The 11,110-nt window shown below is 36.7% G+C and overlaps 2 protein-coding genes across 5 annotated transcripts; both read left to right on the top strand.

Moving 5' to 3' along the window:
* Positions 1–728: 728 nt before the first annotated feature.
* Positions 729–4,931, top strand: LOC308405417 (uncharacterized protein). Of its 4 annotated transcripts, none has more exons than XR_013973327.1 (3): positions 729–889; positions 1,552–1,624; positions 4,456–4,931. XR_013973327.1 is itself a non-coding variant. In XM_080896050.1 (2 exons), the coding sequence occupies exon 1, from the start codon at positions 1,863–1,865 to the stop codon at positions 3,075–3,077; it is 1,215 nt and encodes a 404-aa protein (XP_080752176.1). In that variant the 5' UTR covers positions 1,631–1,862; the 3' UTR covers positions 3,078–4,211; positions 4,456–4,931. The 4 variants fall into 4 exon arrangements, 1 of the variants encoding a protein (XP_080752176.1); XR_013973328.1 differs by lacking the exon at positions 729–889 and adding an exon at positions 901–1,025; XR_013973329.1 differs by lacking the exon at positions 729–889 and adding an exon at positions 1,103–1,237.
* An 834-nt stretch (positions 4,932–5,765) lies between these two features.
* LOC308405174 (uncharacterized protein) lies at positions 5,766–10,721 on the top strand. Its single transcript, XM_080895630.1, has 5 exons — positions 5,766–5,963; positions 8,216–8,267; positions 9,120–9,275; positions 9,509–9,604; positions 9,794–10,721. Exons 3-5 carry the CDS (start codon positions 9,162–9,164, stop codon positions 10,001–10,003), a joined length of 420 nt encoding a protein of 139 aa, XP_080751756.1. The 5' UTR covers positions 5,766–5,963; positions 8,216–8,267; positions 9,120–9,161; the 3' UTR covers positions 10,004–10,721.
* The last annotated feature ends 389 nt before the right edge of the window (positions 10,722–11,110 follow it).

Below are 11,110 nucleotides of genomic sequence, written 5' to 3'. Positions count from 1 at the left end.
AGCCAGGGCCCACCACAATGAGATGTCTATTGCTTGAAGAGTCTGTATTTAATCATTTCTGCTTGCCGGTATTGTTCTGCTTACAGTGCATAAATAAGTGCTTCAAATAACCCCGGAGTGCCACTGACAATGAAACAAAGTATCTGTCTTATTTATCTTCCTTGCATTCTTCACTGCTCCCCCTTATATATAAATATATATAGATATATTCTACTTTCTCTTTCCACCACTTTCCTTATGTGCTGTAGGCAATGTTTCTTATTCACTCACCTATCATCTTGAAACAGTTTGAAATTACTCTGATGACTAGAAAGCTTTTGAGATTTAGATAACCAAAAAAGCACTTTTGAATGGCAAAAATCTCCAGCTTCCTGACAACTCTATTACAGAATCACGAGGAAGAAAAAAATGGGGTTGGATTTGATTCATTCTCTCTGAAACTAAATTTTTTTAAAATCTTTCTGGTAAGAAGAGACGAGAGAAAAATGGCCATATATTAGCTTACATGATTTTATATCAAGGTCTTCTTTCCTAAATAACAAAACAAGTCATTTTAAGCTGCCACTCAAAAAAATGAACTCAGCCTATCTCTGCTTTTACTAAAGTAGATTTTGTTGTTTGTTCTTAATAAACTCGATTTTGCAAAAATTCTTAAAGTGTTTGTGCAAATTTAATGAAATGTTGTTACTTTTTGTTGTTACACAAAGTCATTGAACTGTGTCAACGTAACATTGTTGAGTAAATTCACAGGTTTGTCCCTCTGCACATACTGCTGCGTGCAGAGCCCGCCTAAGTAAGGGCCAATGCGCATGCGCACCACCCTCTTTCTCAAGCTTGCTTTTTCTTCGCCATGTGGACTGGTTCAGCCGCATTTTTGTCCAAAAATCAGGTAAGAAGTCATTTTTCTTGTAAAGCCCGTCTACATATATATGTTCACACGTCAGTTAATGTCGCAAGTGCTACTAAGAAAAGAGTACAGGCAGGGTTTTGCCCGGTAAAGGTTTGCTAACGTGGACTTGCTGCACGTGAGTTTCCAAATGATTTTGGAGGGGACTCCATTGCAATAGCAAAGCTCTGTTTTCAGCCCAAATGTAGTGTAGCCCTAGCGTCGGTATGCGTCGGTACAGGCAGCGCATTCGGTCCGGCACGCACTTTCGCGCCGAGTTTATACTCGGACGCCTGACTGCGTTGCACTTTAGCCAACAACAGTGGAGAAGCGCTCCTTGCTAGCAGACAGGTTAGGGTGTATTTTCTGTCTAATATTTCAGCTTACGTTTTGATGTAGCTTGCAGAAAGCATTTAGTAAGCTGGTGTAAGATGAACTGCATTAATGTTGTACAATGTCCATGGGATTTCTCACTCGACTTTTAATGTCAGATTACACACACATTTACACAATATGCAGTGGTGATGATGTAGATCAATAAATTCATTGTTGTAGCATACAATATTAAAAATAAAACTGATTAATATGAAACATTAACAATGTGCAAATTATTTAGTTTTTTCAGGGACAGTGTAATGAAAATGTCTTTTGTGCTTCTCCCCCAGATACGTTGATGTGGCAGTGCAAATTGTGCAAAAAAGTGGTGTCATCACGAGCTCTGTTATTAAAACACTACAGGTTAGTTCATAGTAGACAGCAGTATCCATGTGCCTATTCTGATTGTGTCTGTGTTTTCAAAACATGGAATGCTCTACATAGCCACTTAAGCAGATCACATACCCAAAGAACTCTAGACAAGTCTGTGAGTTTGGCAACATTTAACTGCCATTTGTGTTCCTGCTGCAACATAGCTTCAGAGCAGGAGTATTTTTCTCACATTAACAACCATCTAAAATGTAACGAGACTGTGCATTGCATGTTTGAGGGTTGTTCTTTCAAAACAAATATCTATGGTACATTCAAGTCTCATCGAAATAGGAAACACAATCCTTATACCTTAAAAGACTTTAAAATCGGTATTGCTAACACTATTGTAGGCCAAACATCAGCTGATGACAGTACAGACACTATTGTAGAAGAGGACATAAGTGCAAATATTGATCACGATACAACTACAAGTGAGACTGAAGATTTGGCAAATGTAATAGAACTTAATTTTGCATCTCTTTTACTTAAGTTGGAAAACTATTTTCATGTTCCCAGCATAGCAATTGACGAGTTGCTTTCAGAATTGCACTACCTGATAAGCTGTGCATCAGTGCCTTTGACAAATCAAGTAATTGTAGACATACTCAAGAATCATAACCTTTGTCTAGACCAGCCTGTTATTGAAGAACTGACAAAGGCAGTTTCTTTTAACCCTTTGTTAAAAGCCATAGAAAAGGACGGCACACTTGCCACTGCCTTCAAACGCAGACAGTATTACAGAAAACATTTTGAAGTAATTGATCCAATTGAATACATTCTCGACTCCCAAAGCAAGAGGACCTTTCAGTATATTCCTATTCTAAAATCATTACAGCAGATATTTAAACAAGAAAACATACTGAACAAATTTGTCACTAGCCACAATCAGAATCCTTTTGTAAATAAGGAAAAGTGTACATCATATAAAGATGGTCTACATTTTCCAAATAATGAGTTTTTCTCAGGCGGTGAACTAAGAATCTCTATTTGTCTTTATGTTGATGATTTCGAAATTTGCAATCCATTGGGGACATCACGGAAAAAGCATAAACTTTGCTCAGTTTACTGGATTTTAGGTAACTTGCCACCAGGTAGTCATTCATCCCTCTCTTCTATTTATTTGGCTCTCTTGTGCAAAAGTGAGGACCTTAGGACCTTTGGCTATCCAAAAATATTTGAGCCACTTTTGCAAGACCTTGTCATTTTAGAGCAGCAGGGAGTGTTCATTGACAATTTAGGGGTCAACTTTAAAGGCACTGTCCAATATGTAGTGGCAGACAGCCTCGGAGCTCATGGATTGGCCGGTTTTGTGGAAAGTTTTTCTGGAGATTACTTTTGCAGGTTTTGTACTGCTACACGCTCAGAGATTGAATCAAAAGCTACAAATAGTGACTTTTCTCTGAGAACTGAGGAGCTCCATCGTGTACATAGCAACTGCACGTGAGACAGGGGTAGCTTGTTGTGGTGTGAAAAGCTCGTGTGTCTTGGCAGACAGTCTGTCTTTCTTCAAGGTCACTGCAGGATTCCCCCCTGATCTTGCACATGACCTTTTTGAAGGTATTGTGCCTTTTGAGATAGCTGAGTGCCTTCGAATACTAATAGGCAAGAAGTACATCACTTTTGAAAATCTAAATAGACTTGTTCAGTCATTTCCCTACAAAGGAGGGGATCAGACTAATCGCCCTCAGAAATTGCCTCACAATTTTCTTAGTAAAAAAACTGTTGGTGGCAATGCACATGAAAATTGGTGTTTACTAAGACTTCTGCCACTTATTATTGGACAACACATACCTGAAAACGAACCAGCTTGGGGACTTCTACTAGATTTGAAGGATATTGTTGAGCTTGTTGTGTGTCCTGTTCATAACAGTGACTCAGTTGCATACCTGGAGAGTAAGATTTTAGACCACCATCAAAGGTACAAAGAAGTATGCCCAGATAGAAGACCATTGCCAAAACATCACTTTCTGGCTCATTATCCCTCAATAATTCGCCATTTTGGTCCACTTGCCTTATTATGGACAATCAGATTCGAGGCAAAGCACACATTTTTTAAAAAAGTTGCTAGACACACAAACTGCTTCAAAAACATAACCCTGTCTTTGTCAACCAAACACCAGCTCATGATTGGCCATTACATGCATTCATCAGGCTGTAGCAAAGCCACTTTTGAGGTTTCACGAGTCTCGGCAGTCCCAGTAGAACTTCTCAAACGTGAAATTGCACATTGTCTTGCTGAAAAGTACCCTGACACAGCTGTAGTTAGCCTTGCCCAGAGTGTGTCTGTTGCGGGCATCTACTACAGGAAGGGCATGTTAATAGTACATGGATCACTGGGGGGTCTGCCAGAGTTTGCTGAAATCCTGCAGATGTGTATTTTGGCAGATTTGTTGGTGTTTATAGTAAAAAAAACTGAGCTCGTGGTACACTGAACACTATGGATCCTTCAAAATTGACCCATCTCCAAAGGAAATTTCTCTTGTTGCACATGAGGATCTGGTGGATTGTTATCCACTTTGTGACTACCAAGTCGGAGCTTCTCGCATGGTTACATTAAAGAGATACATACACTGTTCAGGTAATTTTAATGTCCATGTTGCCGATTTAATTTTTGTGCTGTATAGCAGTTCTTCTCAAAGTTTGGTTCTTAAAAATAGTTGGACCAGAACTTAAATCTACTCGGATATGTTTCAAGCCTTGTAAAAATACTAGAAAAAAAATTGTGCTGCAAAATTCTGAATACCACTAAAAAAATTAACTGAAAGTTAACTGAAAATGTCTTTAAAGTTTAGCTAAGTCAAATTTGCTTTTATGTTTTACAGAACGACACAGTTGCAATGAGAAGAGTGTGTACGCTGAAAGGACTTGCAGTCTACCTCAATGAAGATCCGAACAGCTTGATCAAAGAAGACAAGTTGGTTAGCACTTCACTGATCTTTGAAGTAAAATATTGTTTTATGCACAAAGTATTTAGTTAAAGTTGTAACAAGTTGTCTGCATTGATTGCACTTTGTGTTAAGCTACGGCTCTACAGTCTTTTCGGTCTGTCAACAAGTATTTAATATGCACTGAATGTGCTTAGTAAAGACAGGACTTTGTTGGATCATTTTTTAAATCATTTTAGTTTGACGACAAGTTGGTTAGCACTTTATACTGATCTACATTTTCTGCACAAAATATTCACTTGGAATTTGTAACAAGTTGCATTGATTGCACTTTGTGTTAAGCTGTTGTGCTTGGAAAAAAGTATTTTATATGCACTGAATGTGCTTATTAAAGGCAGGATTGTGTTTGATAATTTGGGTGCTGTCTTCATTTCTTCCTAAAAGATCTCCCTAAGATTTACTTAAAAATGTTATGTCAAGTGGTTCCACATAACTGCTTTAAGTAACTTTTAAGAAACTTTGCTATTTTGTATGGAAGTAACCAGTGTAAATGATTTATTTGTAATTGTATTGAATAGAAATTACTTAACATTTTTATGTAATTCAAAAGCAACAAAGTTATGTAGCAGCTACATAACAGTTTTACAAAGATATTACCTAACCAGGTTATGTCCTTCTAAAGCAGAAAAGTTATGTACCAGCTAAGTAACAGTATTACAAAGATATTGCCTAAACAAGTTATGTATGCTTAAAGCAACAAAGATAAGTATCAGCTAAGCATTGCAATTAAGTTACATTTAGCCAATACACTTACGTAAATCTAACTTAACAGTATTGAGTTCAAACTAAGTAACAACATTTCTTAAAAGTTACTTAAAGCAGTTGTGTGGAACCACTTGACATAACTTTTTTAAGTAAATCTAATGTTTTATTTTTTTGAGTGGCCACGTAAAAACTCATATACTGTTAGATCTAGACAAAAATAAGAAATGCTTAGCAAGAATGCTTGTAAAAATAGAAGAATGTCACTCCAGTGTCTGCAATATAGAAACAATACTTTTTCCACTTTGTTTTAAGAATTTCACAATATTTCTTATTTTCAAAGTAGACAACAAGTACACTGAAAAAAGTGATATTGTCTCCTTTTAAATATAGCATATTATATTTTGGTATATCTTTTCAATTCAAATGAGTAATTCCTGTCTACATATATAATTCGAGTAACTCCAGAATACATTCCCTGCGTTTTAATCCAATTAATTTTAGTTAATTAAATGTAGCTCAAAATGCTTAAGTATGTTTTTCATAGCCTCCTGCTGGGCCATTTTGCGCATGCGTTAGGACAGGCCACCATTTTGCACGCGGACTGAAGAAGCGGACTCTTTGTGTGCTGCAAGCGGGCTCAAGTTAATCGCACAACTTCATATAAAGGTGGTCTAGCTTCGGTAAGTAAACCTTTTACGGTCGTTTTTGTTTTATTTTTTTTTACCTCAGTCAAAGCATGTTGACTCTTTAAGACGTGTGCACATGGAGAAAGAAGTCTAAGTAGTTGTACACCTCTGAACTTTGTCATGAATTTGACTTAAGCTAGCTATGTGCTCTATTAGCTACTGCTCTATTAAAAGAGTAATTGTATTGATGCGTTAAAATGTCATATGTTTTTAGCTTAGTTCTTGTGGCACACTTTGTACTAACAAATTATGGAACGAGACAATTTCTCTGTAGTTAGCTGTAAAGTTCACTGTACAGTCGCCTGCAGTTTTAAGTTGAGAAATCGTCCCTCCCGCCACAACATTGGCATTAAGGAATAGTCGGGCGGGGGAGGGGGCTTCTGAACGCACCTGCACAGTCAGGGGTGCAGTAGGAAATAAGTAGGATTGGCGTTGCACAACGTCTTTTGTGCAGAAAAAAATAATGGTTGTAAACTGTGGAGGAGAATAACTCAGTGGTTGCCAAAAATGTGAGATCAAAAGGCACTGAGAGTGATGTTTGTCAGAACTGAAATTAACTCAGAAAAGAAGTTGCTTCACTTGATAGAGCTGTTGAGTGCAAGACCTGTCAGCGGTCTGGTTTAGCATTTGAAGCCTCGCTACGTGCTTCCAAACCGCTGCATTTAATCTCAGAGAAAACTAACACAGAGAAGTAAAGCAAGTGTGTAAGTTCATCTCTTTATGTTTGCATAGTATTTCCATGTTGAGCTTAACAACCGATGTATGATGTAAAACTCCGACAGCCAGCTGGACTGGCTGTCGGAGTTTTGTATTGGGGGGGAAAGGAAGCGATTTGTTTTATACTTCAGCTAGAATGAAAAAAGACACAAAGCTGGAGTTATTCGGTGTCTTCATGCTGAACAGCTAAAACTTCTTCCCTCATTCTCCCCCCTCCCTCTCCTGTTGCTACTTCAATCATGAAACTGATCGATTATCAGGTGATCGGCTTTTCTGTCGCTAGTCTCTCTCATTTGTTAGTCACCCAGTTTGCGCTAGAAAGAGGAAAACGGCAGATAAACAACAGCAGCACGTTTAAGCTTGATAAGCTGTTGCTAGAATTTTTTTAATATTACTTCTAGTATCCGCTTATGTTTTCTGGAGCCACAGCCGTAATAGCTGCTGGTCATGATAGTTTGGATATGTGGTGAGAAGGAAACATGAAGGTGAAACCAGGAGAAGTTTTTACTGAATCATTAGAGCTGAACAGGTAATGAAGAAACAGGTTTACATTTTAGGTCACATGAATGAGTTGAAGGGAAGTTATGAACTGTTTATGAGAGACAAATAACACCAGGATCCTTTTCTATGTAGCTGACATCTGGTAACTGTGCAGGGGCGGATCTAGCAAAGTTTTGCCAGGGGGCCAGGTAGGGCATTAACAGGGAAAGGGAGACACAAAGACATAATTTTCTTTCTTATTCTCATTTAAAATGTCTAGCTTTTAATAAATAATTATTCTAAATCTTACTACCAAAGTGGTGATCTGGTTAAATGTATAGAGATCCATTATTGTATGTAGTAAATATTAAGTCTAATATATGCCCTAGTAATAGTAGTACATATAGCACTTTTTCCTTTGGGAAGGTACGCTGTCTGCGCTGTCTGCAACTGTATTGAAGAAAAATGTTGAATCAAATTATTATAGAAAAATAATTGATTTCTGTGCATTAAAGTAGATTACGTCAATTAAGCATTATCAGGCGAAGGGTGTGGGGTGGTTTCCTAATATTTTTGCTGGGAGTTGGCAGTCCTATTAGTTAGTTTAATATTTCTATGTACTGTTTAGAATACCTGAATAAGGAGGATGGTGTAAGTTTTTTAGGTTGATCAGTATTGCTGAAGTATAAAATATTTTGGGTGCAGTGTATTTTTTGCATACAGGTATAACAGAATAGCTTTAATGTTTTGTTTTTAAAACTGAGTATGAACTTATACAAAATGCAGCAAAATATTTATAAAAACAGTTTTATTTATTATAAAATACACTATATCGGATTCATATCGGCATCGGCAGATAATCAAATTTATGATATCGGTATCGGACATAAAAAAGTGGTATCGTGCCATCTGTAGTTTGCACAGAGGCACAAGTAAGATTTGTTTTGTTACAAGGGAGTATCATGAAGTAATGCACTAATGGCTTGGAAACGGTAATTGTTTGTCTTTCTAAAGTTTTTTTTTTTTTATTTGTCTTCCTTTTCTGGCAGATTTTCTTCCCCTTATGTGTTACTGTTTATTCAAGAAGATGGTGTTATTTTGGTAAGTACATGCAAATTCCTTACATATTTATCACAACAGTATTTGTCACAGTATTGCAGGGACAAGTTTATCTATCTCATCTTAAGGGTTCTTGTGATTATTGATATTAATTAATATCAATTAATATATATGATTAAATTTCTTTTATCCAGGACAAAAGAAAAAAAAACCTTGCGAAAGTGAAATGAAAAACAGGAATTTAGTTCTTGTGAGTTAAGAGGATGCAGAGCATAGGGTTAGATGGAGGTGGATCATTCACTGTGGTGATCCCTGAAGGAAACAGCCAAGAGAAAAAGGATCAGATTGCAAAAAAAAAAAGTGGTTTGTTTGCATACATGAGTCTTTACGGTACCCACAGGACTCCTGAAGTATAAGTACTCTGAAGTTTGCAGAGCAATTTCAGAGATGTTTGGGGCTTACATGGCAAGCATGTTTTTAGTTGCACATCTAAATTTTCTCTGCTCTCTGTTGCTGATGGCAGAGTTCTGCCCCGCTGACCTCACAGGTGAGACACTCCCACCAGTGGACAAAGAGCACAGGAAAATGTGTTGCCAACCACCTGAAACAGACAAATATCTGCTTTTTAAAACCCTTTAAACCCGTTAAATGGACTGATGCCATTCATTTCTTCTTTGATTAACAGTAGTAACATCCTTCATGCACTGTATACTAACCCATATGATAATCATGCTTTATGAAGTGATGGCAATTGCATTGTAGCATTTAATGAAGAAATAACAAAATAATCATACCAATGATTAAGCACCAGTCTTCTTTTTTTCTGTGTGTGTGTGTGTGTGTGTGTGTGTGTGTGTGTGTGTGTGTGTGTGTGTGTGAGAGTGAGTGATACAGGTAAATGCTGAATTCCAGTGTATTACAACACTTCAACTGGAGATGACCTTCGCGGCACAGTTAGACAGAATTACACCTCAGTTGATGACAGTTTTCCAGAAGAAGGGCGGTGTTTCTGGGCAGAAACTTGCCCACCACTTGCAGATCATGCAAGAGGTAAATCTGAATATTGCAAATTCTATTTGGATTTCTTTTGTCTTAAGTGGCAGGTCACTGGTGAGTCCAATAAGCCGTTTTAGGTGACCAGCCAAGCAATCTAAATTTTGAAATTTCATATATAAATTTTATTTACTATGTTTGAACTGACATATGATAAAATTTACTTATTGCGAATTTCAGACATTGTTCTTTTTTCCAAATTGGTTTAATCAGCAACTCTCTTTAAACAGGCTGAAAGTGATGTTAAAGTGAAAAGGGAAGCAGTTCTCAGGGCACTTTGCCTCTACCTTGGTGAAGAGGACGGAAGCCTTATTCGGGAGTTCTTTGTAAGTCATTTAAGTCATTGTAAGCAAGTCATCTATACACACACTTTTTAGATAGATATCTGTGTGTGTGTGTGTGTGTGTATTACACACACACACACACACACACACACACACACACACAAACGACTAGATTGGAATTTAATTGTAGAGTTAATTGTTTTTTCTTTTACCTTTTTATTAAATGTTTAGGACATTGAAGGAGATGATATCCAGAGAGACCTGAAGAAGCACACCATGGGCATTTATGTCATCAACAGGGAGGATGGACAAAATGGACATTATGATGACATTGGAATATTTGTTGAAGGGGAGATAGTCATGGACAACATTGGATCTCTGGCGCAAGCTTGTGCATTGATGCTTGGAGTAATCTATGCACTAAACCTAGCCTTCCCCTAGGAATTGAAGGACTATTATGAATTCATTTAGAAAGTGTTGATGGGATTCGATGGTGAAAAGCTCTCCCCCAAAGTCTTTGGGCTGAAGAACAAAATTGCTACTGGATAGGAAGATTTCTAAAATAACACATCAAGAGAATGCTGTTATGTAAATTACCAATGACTGGTGCTCTTGTGAATAGGAGTGAAACTCTTGTACAACCATCATTTGTTCTGTGTTATGTTTCGATTGAACATTTTAACTTTCAATAATGAATGTTTCACGTGTGGTACATTTGAGTAGCTTGAAGAGCAACTTTGTAATTATTCAGTTATAGCTGCTGCCCTGCGTATAATCAGTGTTAACTCAACCGGATAAAAAAAACAAAAAAAACCATTCATGATTACCACACTGCAGCACACTGGTAACACTTTAAAGACTATTAATTGTTTTGAAGCGAGTATGTTAGGTCAGAAAATATGTAAAACATTCAGAATCTTCAAGGAAGGACTAGAATGGAAAGACAGTGGTCAATAAGCAGTAAGGAAAACACAAGTTTAATTTTAAGTCTAATTACCTTATTAAAATGCAATTTCTAAATATGGATCGCAGAACAGCAAGTCTGAAACTGGTTAGTTTGTGGATGCATCAGTTTCTAATTGTGATACATTATACTGCTGGTAGTGTTTTATTCTTTTATGTAAGGAGTTTGGTTTTTTTTTTTCTTTTTTAGAGGAAGAGAAACATTGGTTAACATTTCTCTTGTCTGTTGTTTCTGTTTTGTTTCAATACAGCTTTTTAAAGCTACTAGTTCATAGGCAAAAGTTTTGTAATTTGTATTATACAAATTGCAGCAATTTCCCTTAGAGATGTGGATTCTTATTCTGTTTGCAACAAATTTTGCATTAATAAATGATGTGAAAGAATGTTGTAGTTTTCATTATTGACGTTTTTAAAAACTACAAATCAGGGTAAGCAATATTTTTTAAGTAAACTTAACTTAATTGAAATAGAGAGAAATTAACAATTTGATTGATTTGAATATAAGTTTGGGACATAAGTGTAAAGGAAACAAATTATTCTGGTACATTTAACACGACCTTAGTTGGACTTACTAATAATATTTGA

Source organism: Rhamphochromis sp. 'chilingali', assembly GCF_963969265.1.
Source record: "Rhamphochromis sp. 'chilingali' genome assembly, chromosome: 11".
In the NCBI taxonomy this organism is placed as follows: Eukaryota; Metazoa; Chordata; class Actinopteri; order Cichliformes; family Cichlidae; genus Rhamphochromis; species Rhamphochromis sp. 'chilingali'.
This window is presented reverse-complemented; position numbering and strand designations above follow the sequence as displayed.